Source organism: Argiope bruennichi, chromosome 1 (genome assembly GCF_947563725.1).
Source record: "Argiope bruennichi chromosome 1, qqArgBrue1.1, whole genome shotgun sequence".
NCBI classification, from domain to species: Eukaryota; Metazoa; Arthropoda; class Arachnida; order Araneae; family Araneidae; genus Argiope; species Argiope bruennichi.
In genome coordinates, this window is record NC_079151.1 from 58,938,961 (window position 1) to 58,960,322 (window position 21,362).

General features: G+C 27.3%; 1 protein-coding gene across 1 annotated transcript in view; it reads right to left on the reverse strand.

Moving 5' to 3' along the window:
* LOC129966709 (uncharacterized) overlaps positions 1-14,184 on the reverse strand; it is a 119,293-nt gene extending 105,109 nt beyond the window's left edge. Inside the window, exon 1 of the mRNA XM_056081235.1 lies at positions 13,691-14,184. Coding sequence (XP_055937210.1) covers positions 13,691-14,053 — 363 coding nt within the window. The 5' untranslated portion in view covers positions 14,054-14,184. The remainder of the gene's footprint in view (positions 1-13,690) is intronic.
* Positions 14,185-21,362: the final 7,178 nt, after the last annotated feature.

Here is a 21,362-nt window from a genome sequence, read left to right on the forward strand (position 1 = left end):
GTAATGTAAAAAAGAAGTTTTAAAATACAGAAATCTTGCTAAGTGTTCTATTATTTTGAATTGTTTTGTTACCACGGTTAAATATTTGGATATAATTAGAGCAATCGATATTCTAATTAAAGAATCGATAATGAAAAATGGAAATTATTCTTCACATAATCCTGCCTTTTCAGTAAATCACGTTTGAGGCAACCTTCATGACGCGAACAGATAGCAGGGCTAAGTGGTACACGTAAGATATTAGATGTCAGTTCATTACTATCTACTGGCCATTTAATTCTTCTTTCATTCTCCTTAGAATGGTGATTAAATTGCTGAATGAACCAGCAATGTATGCCATTAAAAAGATTTTTATCTATTTAATTTGATTATTTTATTTAATTTTGCTACAATTATTATAACAAAGGCGAGTTACTTCAGGAAATCATAATTTGCATGGTCGCAATAATTCCTTGAATTACATTTGGAATTCTTTGCTTAATTAACGTTTTTTCATTAAACATGTTTCTAAATTAAAGATTCATCTTGAAAACTGCGACATTATGATATAAACTCTTGCCTAGTTTTTGAAACTTTTGATGCAGAAATTGCAAAATGCCTTTTATTAATTTTAATTAAGTTAGAATAATATTCATTATCTAAAGAAATTTGAAAACGTTATTTGCATCTTGAATTTTTTATAAAATATCACTATGCATATTAATACAATGCTGCAGTTTATGGTTGAAAAGTCCAAGCGAACATTTGAAATTTATTTCGAAAATATTTAATCTCATAGAAAGAAGAATTTAAAAGGAGACTGCAAATCTTGGCATATATGTAATTTTTGAGATTTTCTTATATTTCTTAAACTTGGAGCTGAAATATTGAGACTCGGAAATTTAATTCCATCTCAAATCCGCTATGTGGTATAGAAGACACGAGTAAAATTATTAATCATTAATGAACTACTGAATCCAGTTTCATAAATATCTGACAAAGATATGAGAGCAAAATATATCCCATATCACTTCTCAACAAGGCCTTAACATTTCAAATAAAACAAAAAATCAAATATCCAACAAGAACAACACACATTGATTTAGAAATACATTCATCTATTTTTTTTTTTCTTTTTCCAAAAAAAAGTAAGACTGCTGGACTCATTTTTAGTGAATTTGATTTCAATGCTTGGATTACAAGACAAAATTAGCATAACATTAATACAAATATTCGTTGCACAATTTCAATCATCAATATTATTTATAAGTATATGAAGAACCAAACACCAAATATCAAGGTTCAATATAAAATAAATCACATATATTTATTATTTGATTTATTTTATATTAAATATGGTCATCTCTCATTTAACAACAAAGAATGGCATGGATCTTTCCATTCCTAAAACAATGTACTTTTCAGCTACAAGATATTAGATGGAAAGGGATGACTTCTCCCGTATGAATATTACTGACATGTACAGTAAGATCTAAATCTAGACTTAAGTCAAAACTATTTCTTCGAATATCCCTCTTTTAAAGACGAGCCATATAAAAATAACTGCTATCTTTCATGAAATTTAAATAAGAATCAACTGCTTTGAGAAAAATTAAACTGAAGAAAAATTGATATAGGGTTATTTGGCCGTATTCCTCCTATATTTCAGCCCATTCAGAAAGACTCGAAATTAGAAATCTGTGAGACCTTCCTACATGATGTTAAACCAGACATTGAGATACCGTTAACATAATGGTTCCATTTGAATGTAGGAGGAAATATAAAAGTTATAAGATTCTAACATGGAAAAAAGATATTAAAATAGACGTTTCTTCTATATTTGTATAGAAGTTGAATAGTGATAAATTTGTGATTCTGTAGCGGATTGGGATGTGCAAGGATAGAAAGTGGGACCTTGTGGTTCGCAGTCCAGTAACATGACCATGATACCAAAGCAATTGTTCGGGCAGCAGAGCTGTTAACTGGCTTATATGTTATTCACCACAAACTCTCACTCCAGTGAGTCGGAGGTGAGACGAACGATATGGCTGTTGGGTGGTGATGTATTTTTAGCTGTTGTCTAATGGGCCTGTACCCAGTTGAATAGCGCCGAGTCATGGCGAGCGTGTGTAAGTAAGTGGTTGCTGCGTCAAGTGAGTCTGACGACTTTGGTTTGCTGCGTCAAGTGAATCTGACGACTTTGGTTGCGGTTAGATGGCGCCACAGCAGCTGTACGAAGGTTGAAGGTTCATCGTCCGAGGTCACTAATGTAGCGGATTGGGATGAGTGAGGATAGAACCTGGGATCTTGTGGTTCGCAGTCCAGTAACATGACCATTATACCAAAGCAATTGCTCAGGTAGCAGAGCTGTTAACTGGCTTATATGCTATTCACCACAATTCTTAAATAAACGATATGAATTCACATAGTATTTATTTTATGATTAATTTTATTATTTCTAAAAGAAAGCTATCGACATTGCTGAATAAAATTATTTTATTAGTGTGAAACTGATGTAAAATTAATTACAAAATGTTATAAAAGAACAGCGAAATAAATTTAATTATAAGTAATTATCCCAATTTTTAAAGTAAGATGAAAATTATGATTGATATTTCTTTTACACATCTTGAGACGAAATAAAATATGAATAAAGATAAATAAGAGGTTTTCTAGACTCTCAGTTTCGAAAACGTTTAATCGGTAGGTTGTAATAAAACTCTAGCATAAAAAAATTGTTTCAGATGACGTAAAAGTTGAAATACTATCAAAAGTAAATAATTATGTGAAACTTTTAATGATCTTAAAAAATATGAAAAGAGTATTTATTGTTTTTAAATTCATCTAAACCAAACTCCAAAGATAGAAAAAAATGGCTATCTTTGAACGAAAAAAAAAAAAAAAAAGATTCCAACAGCATATTTAAAAAGCAAAAAAATAGAAAAAAAATATTGAGTTTCCATTCTAGAAAGGCATTTGGAAGATCCATTATGATCGTTTTCATGAAGAAGAATGAATTATTCAGAAAGAGATTTCGACATGAATACAGTCCATTATTCTTTCTACTGTTTTTTAAGGATTGATGGCGTTATTATTGATTTGATACACAAAGTATTCGTGAGTTCTAACATTTGTTAATATCTTCCTATTGAAATTTTAACCTGAACTGTGTTTAAATAAGAAATGATTTACTTTAAACTATAACTCTGTACTATTTGATAAAATGCTTCAGTTACTGCCTGCAGAAAATATCTATTGTCTCTCACTGGAAACAGAAACAATAAAAGCAGGAGAGAAAATACATATCTACTTCCATGAAAATTATTGAAACACCTTAAATTTATTGCCTCTATATTTCATCTAACGTTTCTTCCCAACACAGACTTGGCGATTTCTTTTCTGAGCGTTAAGAAATAAAAGGAAGCTGCCTTTCCCATTACAAATTGTTCAATAAAGTCAGAACATAACTTACATTCACTTCGCAGAAGAAAATGCAACATATGTTGATATTTTTCACCTGAATAGAAGAATATTATATTTATTTACTATAGAATCTTCTTACTTATTATTATTTAGAATAGAAGAATGTTTTATTTATTAAAATGCTGAACTTGTTTATGGCATTAAAGTTCTTCATGAATTTTTAATCGCAGTTGGTTTCACTGATTAATGTTATACTTGAATTATTTCATAAATATATTATCTTTTTGATGATATAGGATAAAGTTAGGACTAGGCCAATTTTCGATTTATCGAGGAAAAAAAATCGATTTTTCGATGCCAGTTTTTGAAAAATATCGATGAATCGAAATCATAATCTTGCATAATAGTTCACGATAAATCGCGGTACAATAAATCACCATTTATCATGAAAATGTAAATAAGAGAAATATTAATGTAACTTTTCGATTTCATTTTGGTTATTGGTTAGTGTTTATTTTTGTAGCTCTTCATTCTTTTTCACCTTCATATTGAGTTTTTGTTAACATTTCCATAAATACTGTCATATTCTAATATATCAAAATACTTGTTTTAAACACTGTTTTATAAATTCAACATACAGACATTACTTTGGCATTGATAACTTAAATTAAAGGGGTTTTAAAAAAATTTTCTAACTATCTTTCTTTAAAAGAAGACAAATATTTTTATTATATGAATTGAAACTTACTTTTATTTGAAGTCGTTCAGATCATACAATATGTTAAGAGGTGCTATTTATAACTTATAAGAGCTCTAAATGACTGCGTCATGGCCTAGGGGTAACGCGTCTTCCTCGTGCTCTGGGAGTCCCGAGTTCGAATCTCTGTTCGGGCGTGGTTGTTCTTCCTCTGTATTCTGTCTGTGAGGTGTGTGAATGTGCCCCCCTGTAAAAAGGGGTTGTTGCAAGAGAATGTGTGAATTTCATCTTCCTATGAGCAAGAAGTCAGACTTCCACCAGCAAGAAGTCAGACTTCTGCTCTCGGGTGCTCAGGGATCTTTAACCTCAGAAGCTACTGCACCCCCCTTTCCGCGGTAACGCGGGCACGACACCATCATCAATAGCTATAAATAACTAATGATATCACAATGCATCGAAAAATGTCGATATATAGTGGACGATATATCGCGATGATGAATCTCCATCAGCGTACAGTCTTAGACAAAGCTCCTGAATTCGTAATAAATACGTTATTAACCCTAAAGGTCCTTTACGATTCACCAAATTAATAAACGTGTCAGATATACAAATATCGATACAGGTTAATTTTATTAATTTATGGTTGATATTTTGTTATTTAACATTTTATTAAGTGATGTTTAAATTAATTTGTAATATTCTGCTAAGTTCACAAGAAATTATTGTATAAATATAATTAAAAACGCCCTAATCAAATTTGTTTAGTTATCGTATTAATAACTAAATTTTTTTCTTGAGTGTTCATCGGATATTGAAAAATTATAATTCTAAATTCGTATACTAATATACTTATTCCAATCATATAAACAAAATTTTATCCAAAAAGGGCTTTTAAATCATAGGAGGTAAAAATATTATTACGTTGTGTTAATTGCCTTTTGTGCAAACTAATTTATGATCTGAAGAATAATAACCATCACAAGTGAGTTTATTTATGCATTTTGATCAGTTTTTGCGTATGAAGATGCTTTCATTCCAAAGAAGGATTAATTTTATACCCATATTATACTATTTATTTTTAACAATTATTTTTCACATTTTCTTAGTGACAAATTTATATTAACATTATCACTGTAATATAAACTTTGGCTTTTATATTGCATGTCGAAAATTTATTCTCCTGCATTAAATAGCTTTAGTTGTATTTTTTAATATAATCATTTTCTTTGGTTTTATCTTTAAAGCTGGAGTAATTTATAGAAAACTTCCGAATAGCTCAGTTCAATTTGACAAAACTTAACAATAGGTTCATTCCATTTGCATTCCCAGCATGCCACTAAGCCGAGATTCTGTCTAAATAAGCAAGAAGCATTGGAGGTGTTCAAAATGAATTGCTGCAAATGAAAGAGCCCAGAGTGATTTTATTACACCAAAATGTGCTTTCCCGCAGGAAGCCATTTAATTTATTACTGGATTGAATACCGCAGCAGGCTTAAGAATCAATTGAGAGACTTAGTTAACGACTGGCACTCACTATTGGCAATTCATTACGAACCTCTTTATGTCTACTGACATTCTTTTCATTAGAAAGTCATTGTAAAGCTCGAAGGATACTTAAAGCCATTCAAAGATGGAATTTATGAATGACTTTAGAAGAGATTGGATGTTGCCTTTAAGAAAAAGGCACTCGATGAAATTGAATGCTGAGAATTTCATTAGGGAACAATGGTGTTGTCTCCAACACCAAACGAACTTGGTGCGATTTCATTAAAATGCTGTTGCCGTTCGTTGCATCATTGTTCGTGGGAAAGTTTAGACTTCCATAATTTATGATCTGAGTTAGTTCGCAAGCACTTTCTATTCCATAGGTAATTCTATTGAATGCGCATAGGTAATTAAGTGCGCTCAGAATAGAGCCTGGATTTTAATATGAATGAAATCTAGTTATTTGGTTAAGCATTTTGCATAAAGGTTTTATTAAAATGAAGCAGAGATTAAATGCACTTCGATGTTAAATAAATTACTCTATTAAAAGTATTTTAATGTTTCATAGAAAGTAACTTCAGATTATTTTGAAAAGTCGGCAAGATATGTTTAGAAATTTCCTGTCATTGTTTACGTTATTTGTTTAATCAGTCAGTAGATAATATTTACGAGTTATTAATAATGTTCTTAGTAATTTTAGCATAAATTAATTCAACCTATAACTGAACAAAAGGCCTGATACTTACAATGTATAAAATTCTAAAGTTTTACCATTAATCTTTCCAGAAAATTTCAATTTTACCTTGCATCCTTTTGAACAGATTTAAATGTTATTTTAAATTATGATCCTTTTGAAGATGGTAAAAGTTTAGAGAAATTATTGATAAAAATAACTGATTTTTATTAAATATCTGTTTGAAAAAAATATTATAAAATGCACTATATATATATATATATATATATATATATATATATATATATATATATATATATATATATATATATATATATATATATAATAATTAATAATAATAATTCGCATTCTGTGTCAGGTCCGAGGAGGGGAGTTTGCGGCCTCGATAGATCTGCAAACACATATTTCAATGTAAATTTTTCATATAAGTAGTTTAGAGAAAGATCAAGAAACTGTATTGATTTGAAACTGTATTGATTGAAACTGAAATGATTTAGCGAATTAAATTCATTTGTAAAACAGCGAATCTTCAGAAAAAATGAGAAACAAATAGTAAAAGAAACGGCAATAATATTGCCACTATGTGTGTTATTATGAAATTCATGAATATGTTTTTACATTATTGGGATTTATGTTTCTAACTTATTTAAGTTTTATATATCCTCACAAATCACTGATCTCTCGCTCTTCAGAAAATGAGAAATAAATAGAAAAAGAAACGACAATATTATCGACCCTAAATATGTTATTATGAAATGGCTGAAAATGTTTTTAGTTTTTGAGATTTATGCTTCTAGCTTGTTTAAGTTTTATATATCTTCAAAAGTCTATGATTTGTGTAATAATATTTAAAATTATACGTGTCTTCACATTAAGTGAAAGCCTGATGTGCAAGTCGCGGCCTTTGCCAAAAATGAGCTTCTGCAATCACAATTTGACTTCTTTTAAGAATTTGGAGTTTAAAATAGCTTTATGAAATTTTATTGCTTTACTACTCTTTGAAGTTTTCGTTATAAAAATATACATATATTGGAATTATTATACTTATGTTATCCGAGACAGTAAAGGACTGTTTGCTAAGTTTCAATCTGTGACTGGATGAAAAAAATTGGACATAGAATGAAAAATATTCATAAAGGGCTTTCCTGTTTATTTTAATATCAATTGCGACTCTTCATTGCTTCTAAACGACTGTCTTTTCGTTTATAAAGAAAAATAACAACTGTTAATATATATTTCTGATGTTTGATTGTTTTTACAATAATTTTACAAAACATCACCATCATTGCCCATCAACCATCACAATAGTTTTTTACAAAATAAATAAATAAATAAAATCATCGAATAAAGAATGCTTATAAAGTGCATTCCTGTCTACTTTGATTTCAAGTATGACTCTTCATTCTTTCTAAGCGACTTTTTTCTTTTATTAAGAAAAATAACAATTGTTAATATGTACTAATGTTTGATTGTTTTTACAAAACATCACCAACATTGCCCATCAACCATTACAATAGTTTTTACAAAAAAAAAAAAAAAAATTGATCATTGAATAAAGAATGCTCATAAAGTGCATTCCTGTATATTTCGATTTCAATTGTGATATTTCGTTCTTCCTAAGCGACAGTTTTTTCGTTTATTAAAGCCCTTTATTTACCGAGTTATTTTATCATCCGTTTTTTAAACTTTATTTTTGCTCCAGTAGTTAAGTTTATTTGTAGAATAATCCAGAGATTACAAAAAAAAATATTAATTGAAATATTTTAATTTATTCAATTAATAAATTAATATTATGAATTTTTCTTTTAGCTTATATTAACTAATTGCTATCTGGGTTTCATTCTCCGATTATTTTTTTTTACTGCAATCAGAAAAAATAGTCATGTTACGAATATATAAGCCAGATGTAAATGATACTTTTAAGTACTGTCAATAAACAAAGAGTTAAGAAAAATAACATTTGTTAATAGATATTTCTGTTGTTTGCTAATTGTACAATAATTCAAATAACAATTCCTCATGAATCGGCATCATGATGGTGTGTAGGGACTTGATAGTCATCCAAAAACATGATATAACTGCATAATATTTATTATCTTATATTTTGAAATTAAATATGTTTACGCAATGTGTAGATACGAGTATTAAGTAATGTGTGTATGCAAGTAAAGAATATTCCCATGCAATAGGATCACATTATATTAAGAATGTTTGTCAAATATCCTCTCATATTTGAAGAGGTTTTTTTATGCGAAATGTTTCATATCTCTATTTTAAACATCGAACATGTGCAAGCGCTTGTATAGAAGACAATGAATAGAAAATGGTCATTTGGTATAATTAATTATTTTCTCCACGAAAAATGACTTTTCGTGATTTTTGCTAAAATAGCAGTAATACATCGTTATGAGACGCAACCTTGCAATTCTTTTAATATCCTACAATGATTAATAGAATTGGTCTGGTCTTGCATCTGTTAAAAGTAATGATTTCTCATAAAGAATTCCAAACGCATTTTCTCCAAGGTGGAAAAAACTTTTTTTGTATATTTTTGTTTCTGAAAAGGAATGTGTTTCTTCTTCTTTTTTTCTTATAGCAAATGTATAGGAATGCCATCCATAAATTCTAGCTATATTTTCGCAATAAAAGATATGTTAAAAAATAGCTGTGGCAACGATAACGTAACACTTTTATTTTATCTAAACGAACTTTTTTATTGATTAGAGATTTCTCTACCTCAACATGATACAATTATTTATTTAAAAATGAAATTATTAGAACCTGGAGCAGATGTTGAAAGCACACTAATTAAACGATATCAGGACAAGTCCGTGAGTCTTGTAGCAACTACGTCATCTGTTAAAGAGCAAAAAAAAAAAAAAAAAAATTCCGTGATTTCCATGATATTCTGAGCGAGTTCCAGCCAGGGGAATAAGAGAGTGATGTCGTTTTTTATTTATTTATGTTTCGGTCGTAGCATGCAGCGGTGATCGTGGTTTCCCGTAAAATATTCGTATTTAAAGAAAGAAAAAAAAGATTCAGCAATAGTGTGTAGTAAATTATGGTTGCAAACGAAGTTTTTATATTTAAGAAGGCTTTTTATTTTCGAGCTTCAGTAAATAATTACTCGTATTAAAATATCCAATATTCGGTTGGGAGCAATATTTGTTCTGAATTAAGAAAAAATTATCAATAGGAAATTTTAAAGCTTTCAATCTTTAGTTAGTGGATGTTCTAGTTTTAAAACTAAAATGCTATTGGTTTTTAGAGTCATTAAATTGCAAACAATTCTGCAATTAGAGAAATTAAAATAAAACTAAAGGAAACTAGAGAATAATTAGATAAATTAAATACATAAAATTAGAGAAATTATAACCAGTTAAATTAGAGAAATTATAACGATAAAATTAGAGAAATTAGCTTTTAGCAGCATCTAAATAAGTCCAGTGATAAAAGGAATTATTCTTAATATTGTCAAAATTGCTCCTGAAACCTAATGACTTTCGAAAATATTGTTCTATGAGATAACAACTTATCGTTAAAATTTATTTTAAAATCTATTTGAGCACCTTTGTAGATTATTTAAGCATTATTTTATAAATTTATTGAATATATTTATGGTTATAAAACTTCTCGTCTTATCAGAAAATATAATGTATCATAATAGATAATTTTTATGTAATTTAAATCTTTCTTTATTATAATAAATTTTTTAAAATCAAAATATCATATTTATCTCTTTCTATTATCCAGACTTATCAGACGTACGTATATATTCCTCTATAATGTGGTAAAACTGAAGCTACCTTATCTTACTTAAAGATAAAATTTCCCTTATATTCGTATCTTTTAAAAAAAATCTTTTTTGACGATAGTACTGTTTTCTTAAACAGTTCATCTTATATACAGTACAGTTGCTTAAACAGAAAATTAGTTATTTTGCTTCTGAATTCAATTGGAATAAATTTTATTCTGTAAAGCTATTGGGATTCCATTTGCCTAGTCACGCTTATCAGTAGAGATACTTCTCTTCCCCCAAATCGTGTTACTCTCTTATACTATCCCGATTTTGATGATGAACAGACTTTTGCAAATAATGAAACTTAAATTTAACCTATGTTAATTGCTATACAAAAGAAAAAAATTTCTGTAATTTAGAATTGACAGTTTTATCTTTTCTTTACTAAAATATAAAATTGTGTTAATTGATCAACAACATAACAATTATTAGTAATGAGAAAATTGTATTTTTTGAGCAGTTAATTAGGTCTGAATATCTAAAGAATGAAACGAAATTATTTTAAATTTTCTTAAACAACTTTAGTAAATTATCAATCACGTTTGTTGCCTTATTAAAATATTTACTTTAACAGTCAACAAGTGCTTGCGACATTTTTCGATTGAACGTGCTGTTTACCACAAATTTTAAAATTGAATCAGAACATCTCTAATTTGCATAAATATTAGATGTTTTCATTACGATAATTAGCTTAATTAGGATGCTTCTTGTAAACAACTAAACCTTTGAAATAAAATTACAATTTTCTGAAAATGAATTTCTACGATATTTATCCGTATACCTCATCATTTTGAAGTTGCTTATTCAGGCTCATTTATTTTATTTCTTTATAAAGGTAAATCCTTTAGAGAATACGTTTTATCTCTAACTTAATAAAAAGACCAAGAATTTGAAAGATAAATCATTATCAAAGAGTAGGAATCAGTATTTTCAATCTAAGAGTTATGTGAAATTTAAATTCTTCAATCGATTACTTTTTCTGAAAAATCTATATTATCTTAACCTGGTATTTGATTTAATAATTAACGATCTCCATTCATTTGGTTATAAAACGATTTATTTTTTAGATATCATCCTTTTTTTTAAAGATATAAAGATTATGTAATGTGTAATGTAATTGAACTAAGAATGGACTATCAATTAACTAGATATTTTTTAATTATGTACTTTATTCATTTTATGCACTTTATTTGTTAAAACAGAAAATAATAAAATACTTCCAAGATAAATTTATTTTATAATTGATACTGAAATACATAAAATGATTTTTTTTTTATGTAGACCGTCTTTGAAATATTCATGGTATGAATTTTAAAATTATCGAAGTGATATAATCGATGTTATGTGTTTGATATTATATGGAAAAAATTTAATTTTAAGCTTACTCTTATTGATTATGGTAACTATTGTTTAGGCGCTGCAGATTAAATATATTTTCTAAAATATTAATAAATAATATTTTCTATAAATATATTTCTTGGTCAAATTATTAAAAAAATGTCATATAAAAGGTTTGAAACGAAGCTCAATAATTCATCATATATTAAAAGATGATGCTATACATGAAATCACGAAAAAGGTGAAAAATGTATATAAAAAAATGAAAAAATGTGAAAAAAAAATCATTTTAAATAAAGAATAATTATTCTTTCTCTTTCAAATAAATGATGAATATGGAAATGATTTTAGTAGAAAGTAATATTTTTAAAAATTCGTTAGTTTCGTTTAACATATCCGTGTTCGTTTTAAAAGATTCGTAAAATAGGTTTTGTTACATATTGTCAGTATTATTATGTTATTAGACATATAGAATAATTATAGAATCCAACAGTTTGCACTTGATCAATGCTTTATTACATAACAATTCACATTTCTATCTTTTACATATTTTTTTCCCGAATTTAGTTTCGAAAGAGTTTTAGTGATTAATAAAGAAAAAAAATTATTTCGTATTTAATCATTTTTATTACACTTAAAACAATAAAAAGGTTTTATAATAATATTTTGTTTCAATACTTCTACTTTGCAATACCTTTTTTTGTAACCTTAAATAATGAATTTCAAATTCATTAAGATTATGAATAAAATATTAATTTTAAATTTGTTTCCATCATCCATTCGTATATAAACTCTCAAAATTTGTATATCATATTTAAAATCGTTGTGGAAATAAAAACATATACTAACAATAAACATATAAAAACTTATATTTATAAACTTATGATTCAACTATTTGATCTTTAATAATTCATTAAATGAAAGTACAAGACGAATAATAACTTTCTTCTATTGATAATAATGATTTCATTTTACAAAAAATAATGGGTGACAAAACTTTTCAACATTTTCATAATTTTTAGACGATTACATTCACCCTGGGAAAAAATAATGCCCGTTTTTTTTTAACATTATTTTCATTAACTTGCATTTTAGTTACATCAAAACTTCTTTATTAATAGAAACAAATTTTAACACTTTTAAAGAAATTGCGTTTTGTATTACGCTTGTAAAAATGCCAGGTAGTATTTTAATAAGGGGTGGCATGACGGCGAACCATATTACTGGATTAAAAAGAGTTTATATTTCTTAAAACGTATATCGATTATTGATTTCAAGCACTACTGTCAATCGATTACATGTCATTAGTGATGAATTTCGAACTAAATTTCATTTTTCATTTGATAAGCAACAGAATGATAATTAACTTAATATCATATGTATTAATACGATAATAATGGATATATTACTAAAATTTGTTATATGATGTTTTTGCTTTGATCAGTTTTCTTATATGCAGAGAATTCGTCCGTATAGATTAGTAACCATGGTAACGTTGGAGCAAACTAATATAACACAATATTAAACTAATACAACTATAACAAAATATTATGCTGCTTAATTTAGGCAAGTGATTCCCATACGTAAGCGAGAAATTTCCTAAGAAAGAAACCCAAAAAAGATCAAATTATAAAATGCTGAAAAATTTATAATTTAATCTTTGATAATGAAAGTAGACAAGTTTTGATCCCATTCTAATTACTCTGATTGAAGATTACTCAGAGAGTATATTATTTTAAAAAAATCACAATTAGCAAAATAGTGTATTGTTTTATATAAATCAAAATCAAGAATACTATTTGCTCAATGCAATAATATTACATAGTCCTTATTGTATTATAATGTTTAAATTGTACTTCGCATATGCATACAGGAATTTTAATTTCAATTCAACATAGTTGTTGACAAAATAATATAAATTTAGCTATTATTTAATAAGTTTGCTAGTAGTAACCCCTTTTAGTAAATTTTTCAAAATTTGTTTTAAATTATTTCGCATTTAAAACTTTTGCTTGAATCACCGTAAAATATTTAATGTGCATAAATCAGCATAAAACAGGTGGTATAAGTATAAACATGTCAAACCGAAAAAAAATATATATTCTTTCCTAAATAGGCCACCTTATATTTTACAAAATTTTATGATATTAAATAATATTCGCAGTATTTTACAATATCGATAAATATTGTATAATATAATACCGCATAATACTGGGTAATATTGCGTGATATATCATGCTACCTGAGTCCGAAGTAGAAAAAAAAATGGGCTTACCAATTTTTTTCCACTTAGAACGCTCGACAGGTTCAATTCCTGGCAATCATCTAATTCCTTGTGTTCCACTTTCAGCTTCTGAATTTCACTCACTACAAAGTCGACCAACTTTTGTGACTCCACCTCGTCCATGTCCTGCCATTCAGTGGACGTTGCAGGGGGAGGTGTCCCAGTCGTAGTCGTCGTAGTCGTGGTGGTAGAAGATGTGGTTGACGCGGTTGTGGTCACTTTATCGGTTGTTTTTTCAGTTGACGACAACCTCGTGGCCGTGGAAGACGGCTCAGTGGTCGTCAAAGCCATCGTCAAGGACGCCAACAACGAGAACGTGACGATCACAGTCGCCACGAGCGGTTTCAGCTGCATCTGGCCGAGCGAGGTGTGTAGACCACGTGGTAAGAGAAATCGAAACCTGAGATCTAGTTCACTACAGATGCAGATTTTCTCCCGGAAAGATGCGGAGGCGCTGCTTTCTCCTCGAAATCTGACTCCAAAGAGATGCGGAAGAGCATCTTGTGTAGGATGAAAAGAGGGTGAGGGATCTATTGAATCACTAGCGCCCTCTGGGTGCGTGATTTTGTTTTCTTGCGCTGAGTGAACGAAACTGAAGTTGATCTAAGATTCTTGAGGGTGGAGGAATTACAATTGGTTATTTATCATAATCAGATTCAAAAGAACTTAATTTGAACAATAAAAGACTTCCAAAAGTTTTAATTATTTCGAATAATTTAACGCCATTGTATTCAACTTTAATTACCTCTTATAAGTTTAAAACACAACAAATCGATTAATTGAAGGCAATTGCTTTTATCTAATATTTGAAAATTTAATGATGATATATATTTTGGAGCTTTGAGAATATTTATTTGCTTTTTCAATATATTTCTCGAATTCTTATTGAGTTAAGTGTTTCGTTTTACAAATAAACTCATTAGAAATCTATTAATATGCTATAAATTGATTTTAAAACAAATTGTTTGTAAACATATTAACAGAAAGTTTAATGATTGTTTATTTTAAAAATGTAATAAAATAATGCATGTATTGGTAATGTAAGAAGAAAATGAAATAAAATAACATTTACGATGAAATACACCAGTTTATGTCCTTTGAAAATATTTTACATTTGGAATTGTGTCTGTCAGCTTAATATTTTAAAATACCTTTTATATCTCCATATTAGGTTATTGAAAATATTAATTTGCACTTTTATGTTTAAAGTATGTAATACAGTAATAATTTCTATTCTTTATTTTAAATTTTATGGGCTAGTAATTTCCTTACAATAATTCTTAAAACATAAGCAGTGATTATGAGAATCAAAGAATCTCAAATATATTCAACTGATAGATGCGATATAATGAATTCCAATACTTTATAAAGTATAAATAACCGAGCTTTTATACTCCTAAATTCTAAAAAAATAAGAATATAGAATATTTAAATTAGAGGTTTGCTTTTTATAAAATTTAAATATATATATATATATATATATATATATATATATATATATATATATATATATATATATATATATATATATATATATGTATATATATATATATATATATATATATATATATATATATAATCAAATTAATTAAGAATTTAAAGACAACATGAGTGATACATGAACAAAACTAAAAATCGGACATTTTTAAGAACATTATTCAATTACATTAAATCTAATAATAATTCATTTTTTTAAAAAAATTAAATGCATCATTTGTGCACCGGTAAGAATACATTAATATATAAGAGAATGAAAGTATAAAGAGTAAAATAATTTAAGATTTCGAATCATTTATATTGATTTTTTTCAAACTCTTTAGCAAAGCATTTAGGACCTTTTCAGCTTTATCCGCTTACTTAAGAGCTGGGACTGCTTTAATGTTTTTGAGTGATTAAAATTTTCCAATTACTTTCTTTCTAATTAAAGCACTTTTAATATAAATTTAAGAGCTAAACAATCAAGTGGAAATAACATTATCATCACAAACGCATTATTATCGGTAAAAAAGACATGATTTTACTAAAGAAGAATTCAGTACGTCAAGAATTTCTTAAATTGAATTCCTCTCTAGAATTAATCCTCTTATATTTAAAATAAAATATCTAATTCCACACAAAATCAAATATCATTTTTAAAATTATGCTTACAAACATGGTAAATATACTTACAATCAAATAAATACTTTTTGTAAGTCCAAGTAAAATACTTTGCTGGAATAATATCTTAATACTTTACTTTCGCATCTCATTAAAATGATATGTTTTGATTCATTAATTCATTAATAAATTAACCAAACTATTTTTATGAACTTATGAACAGAGTAAAGATTTTTCCTTGAATTAATTACAAGGCAAAAATATTTTTAAGAGTGAATTGGAGGCAACAATTTTATTTATTTTTATATTAAAAAAACAAAAAAACTTAAAAACTAAATAGAAATAATCCTAACTTCAGACTAGCACCTAAATCTATTATAAAATATTTGATTGGTCAAGAACTCTAAAATATTGAATGAATTTTTCTTTTTGGATGTAAATAAACCAAAGAAAGAATTAGAAATTTAATTATAGATAATTTCATTTGAAAGATTTTAATAAAAAATGTTGTTTACACACACACATATATATATAGTTTTAATTTGTAAAATTAATGCAAATAATTAAAATAAAGATACATTTAGTATACAGCTTTGAAACATTGAAATGAGATTTAAAACATATTTTCAAAGTAAAACTAATTCGTTGTTAATAAAAACAAAATATCGAAATTTAAAATTGCTTTATCTTGTTTTAAAATAGTATTTTTCAAAAGTATACTTTTTTTAAGCAAAGATGACAATATAATGATATTTAAAGAAAAATACCAATTAATATATGTTCAGTTTAATTTTGTTTGAAAGATTTTATGAATTTCATTTGAACATCATCAAATAAAATATTTTTATAAGTTAAAACGATGTTTCTGATGCTCCAAGAATCTAAATATTTTAATGTCTTTCAGGTTCCTTTCTTATCAAGAATTCGTAATCTACAAATCCTATCGTGACTGGAAAAGTACATTGAACTTGTTCTTGATATCTTTAAGTAAAGGATAATGCTCTTAATGACTTTCAAACTCACGATTCTTATTTCAATATCCTTCGAGAAAAATATTTATTTTTCATCCACAAGATGTTTCTGATTCTAATTTCACAAAAAATTAACTCTCTAAAATCTCTTCAGAAACGCCAAGACATATTTCTTATTTCTTTCCAAACCATTTAATCTCTGCTGCTAAAAAGTCTTGATTTATGACGTTGTTTTGGCTGAGAGTAGAAATACAACCATTTTTTATTGCTCTTGCGATCATTTTTGGAGAAATTAATTTCCTTAATTTCGGTTTTATTTTTTCCACCGTCCCCAGGCACATCTTAATAACCTTAAAACGATTAATTGCGTTAATCGACTACGGTTTTCGGTTTAATTATGTCGAAAACGGTTCAGAAATTAACAACACCGTATAATAAGTCCTTAGTAGATATTGATCTGATCACAGACAATGGGTTCACCAAGTTCATAACAGATAATTTTAAATATTTTAGCGGTGGAATTGTCTTCATAAATGACTAATTTCTTGAATAATTAATAATAATGGTTACTTGTCGGTTTTAACAACGACCGAAAAGCGCCAAAAAAAATTTCGCCAAATTATAAAAATATACTCAAATGCATCTATCTATCTATATCTATATTTATATCTATATCTATATCTATATCTATCTATCTATATCTATATTTATATCTCTATCTCTATCTATCTATCTATCTATATATATATATAATCTATAATCTATATATCTATAATCTAAATATAGACCAAATCACGTGCGAATCACATGTTAACCCTCCTGGCGGCGGCTTTCAGATTGCTATCCTTACCGAAAGCGGCACGCCGGAATAACAGGTTCAACCTTAAAAATGTCGCGGTTTGGTCAAAAGGATTGCTTTCCCCTTTTGCGGTCTTTTCAGCGCTGCAGGTGGGAAGTGATTAGCAAATTTCATGCTGTGAGTAGCAGGTGTTTTTTATCGTAGTCTTTCGATTTCTAAGAGCATTTTTCTTTCAGTGCTTAGGAAGAGATTGACAATAACATCGATTGAAAATGCGAAAATGTGATTGGTTTTTTTAGAGGTTTTTCGATTATTTTATAAAACAATACATAAAATTTATGTTAGGAATAAGTTATTATTATGTTTATTTTGATACTAGTCTGGTTTTTATAAAATGAAAGTCCTCGTCTAATATTTTTTTCATTGCAATATGTTTCGCAAATTATTTTATTCCGTAGTACTGTGAAATTATTTCTCGACATTACCTGCAAGTGATTTAATTTTAAAAAAAAACCTTTCAGCGCATTGCCAATTTATTTTAATATTTTAAAATGCGTGTTTAAAACATTAATTGTGATAAGTAACACTACGTTATAACTTTGTTTCTTCAGTATTCAAAAAAAATAATTGTGTAATTAGGGAATTTCATGCAATATTTCACTCTCAAATATATCGATTTTCAGTATTTATCTGCATGATTAAAATTTTATAATTAAATATACTGTACAATATTTAATTGGCCAGTTATTCAGTAATGCTGAAATAACTGGTCTATGCGCCTTATGACTGTAACAAATAAAAATAATTGTCAAAATATTTCTTTGTAATATTCATGATACAAATTTGGCCTGGAAAAAGGACTCAAATAATACAGATTATTTAGACTCATAATTAACCATTTGCAACTGGAATTTTTTGAATACCTGCAAATCAAGTTCCTACAGAATATTAAGTACTGTTTTAAAATAAATTACAATTTTTGAAAAATCTCAGTTTTAAGTTTTTCGGGTTAGAATCAAAGCTCTTACTATTTTGCAATCGGATAACGACAAACCGTGGGGTAAACGAATCATTAAAAAGAAAAATCTAAATTTAAAAGCTTTGCAAATACAGTTGCATTGATCTTTTTTACTTATTACTTTTACATTATTTATTGCTTTTGGTGATCAGCACATGTGTTACGTCGAGGTTACTAGCCAATATAAAATTTTTAATTAAATGTTTTCTTCAGCAAAACATCTTGAAATTTCAAATTTTGATAGTCATATAATTCATACTATTGCAGACTCATTGTACCATTCTGTATTGCAGATTTTTTTAATTTTCTGTCAGCTCCTTGACAGTAATTCCTTAATTTAAAACGGGAGTGAATAAACTTCAATTAATGCAAAACCTTTTTTGTTGAAACCAATCAGGCTTATTAAATTTCTAAATACAGGGAATAGAATCATTCAGCAATAAAGTTTTATGTATATACTGAATATTTCTTTTTAATTTTTGAAATGACTCAGATGATTTCTCATATCTCTTATTCAATAAAAATTTCCAAAAATTCCTTCTTTCTTATTTTGTGATAATTTTGAAAGTTATGATGGAATACACTTCAAAATCTCATTTTATTTTTAATTCATAATTTTTAAAAATTTTCAGAAAAAAAAACAACAAAAAAAAACATTTTACACATTTTTATTTTCTAAGATGCATATTCCACTAAGATATATATAGAAGATCTAATAGACGCCACGCACAAACATTCGTCTAAGTTAATAATAAAGATGGACAAGTGTGTGTGTCATAACTTGTCTGGTTGTATTGGTACTTTTCAGACCAGACAATTTGAAATAGAATTACCAAAATCTGCATCTACATACATTGGACAGTGGGAATCATTTCTTTAAAATTTTAATTAACCCTTTCAAGGGACAAGGGAAGTATGCTCATCACCAAATTCAACAATTTTTGAATAAAGTTATGTAAGTTGGCATAAATTCTTACGAAATTTTCAGTAAGGTTTCAATTGTAGGTTAGAGGTTTCAATTGTTTATCTCAAATAAAATGAAGTGTCTTGATTTATTTCTTAGTTATTAATTGGAAAAATTAATTAATAAATCAGATTAAACTGATCTAATAAGTTGAATGAATTAATTTTCCTAGGCTAATCTTAATTTTAAAAACATTTTACTCCAACATGACTAGGAAAAAAAGGCCCTTTAAAGGGTTAATAAAAATTATTAAAATTTTAAAGTTCATTCGAAAATATCACAGTAGAAAAATAATTTGTACATTAATTGTGAATTCAATTTTTTTCCCCCACTTTTAATTAAATTAAAAATATTTTAACATATTTTAAAAATATATTTTATTTTTGAATTGAAACTAAGCGTTTTCATTGTTATCCTTATATTTCATTCCGGCTTTTTACCCATTGATGATGATTTAGTTAAAAGGTTAAAAAGATCTAAGCTAAAAGCAAAGGGGTAAAACTTTCTTTACTGAAATACAAATAAACCATGTGGCTGAAGAGAATGCTCCATAATTAGCATCTCAATAAATAAGACACTAAAAGTTCAAGATCTTAATTTTACCTCAAAGAATGATTTTTCTTGGTGATACATTCAAATGTATAAATGACACATTGTATAAATTATATTAGAATAATTTCGTATTTTATCGCTGATAAATGGTAAAATTTTAAATAATTTTTAATTAACAGAAGTTTTAATTAAAATTTTGAAAATTTCCTCTCGAGGTGAAAGTTAACAGTTTTCTAATTATTTAATGGCGAAGTGCGTTCGTTCTAAGTCAAACAGTTTGATCTGGAGATCGCCAATACGAACATTCATATTCATTATAATTAGAGATATTCGCTACTTTAATAGAAATATTCGCAAGCGACATTCATGTCTGACACCCTTGTTCAAACTAGTTCTGTTTTTAAAAAATGAAAATGTGAGGCTAAAGGTTATTAAGAATAAAGAATTTCAAATTACATGGAAGTGGGAGTTTCCGAATTTTTTTTACTCTCATGATCAAAAATAAAATAAAACAAAGATCATATCCCGTCTTGTTTGTTAAAAATCACATCCAGTGAACTCGAACTGACCAAACAGGAGAAGAAAATAGTCTAAATGCCAGTTGTACGCATTAAAAATTTTTTAAATGCTAACATATGAGATAAAATTAGATCAAGGAGTTAAAATAATGGCAACAATTTTAAAATTATTTATTCTCACATTTAACTCACACATTCACTCACTTTCAAGTGGATTAAAATTCGTGGATTAAATTACTCAGCATTAAGAGTAAAAATGTCAATATAAACCACTTTCATATAAACAGAATCGTGCGATATATATATAAGATTGTACAGAGAAATAAGATTAATATTTCGATACAAAAAATAGAACCTTTAAAAACTGCGCTTATATTAACTTTGAAAATATTATTAAAAACCAGAGGAAAAATATAAAAACAATGAAACTTATTTCTCTACAATGCTTACATTTTTGTTCGAATTCGTCAAAGAGTGTGAAATTCTATAAGGTTTAAAGAATGAAACAAATATTCAATTTTCATATATAGTTTATTACGTTATAAAAATAAGGATTTAATGTAACGAATACCAATCTTTCCGAAAAATCGCACTTTAATATATTGGTTCTATATATCTCCCCATTTTGAAATACACTTATTAATGAACACTAAAAAAAATAATTCATTAAAAGTTTAAAGGTTTCGTTCGTTACGTAAATTCTGTAAATAAGTTTAGTGTCTTATTTCCAAAAATAAGTTGCAT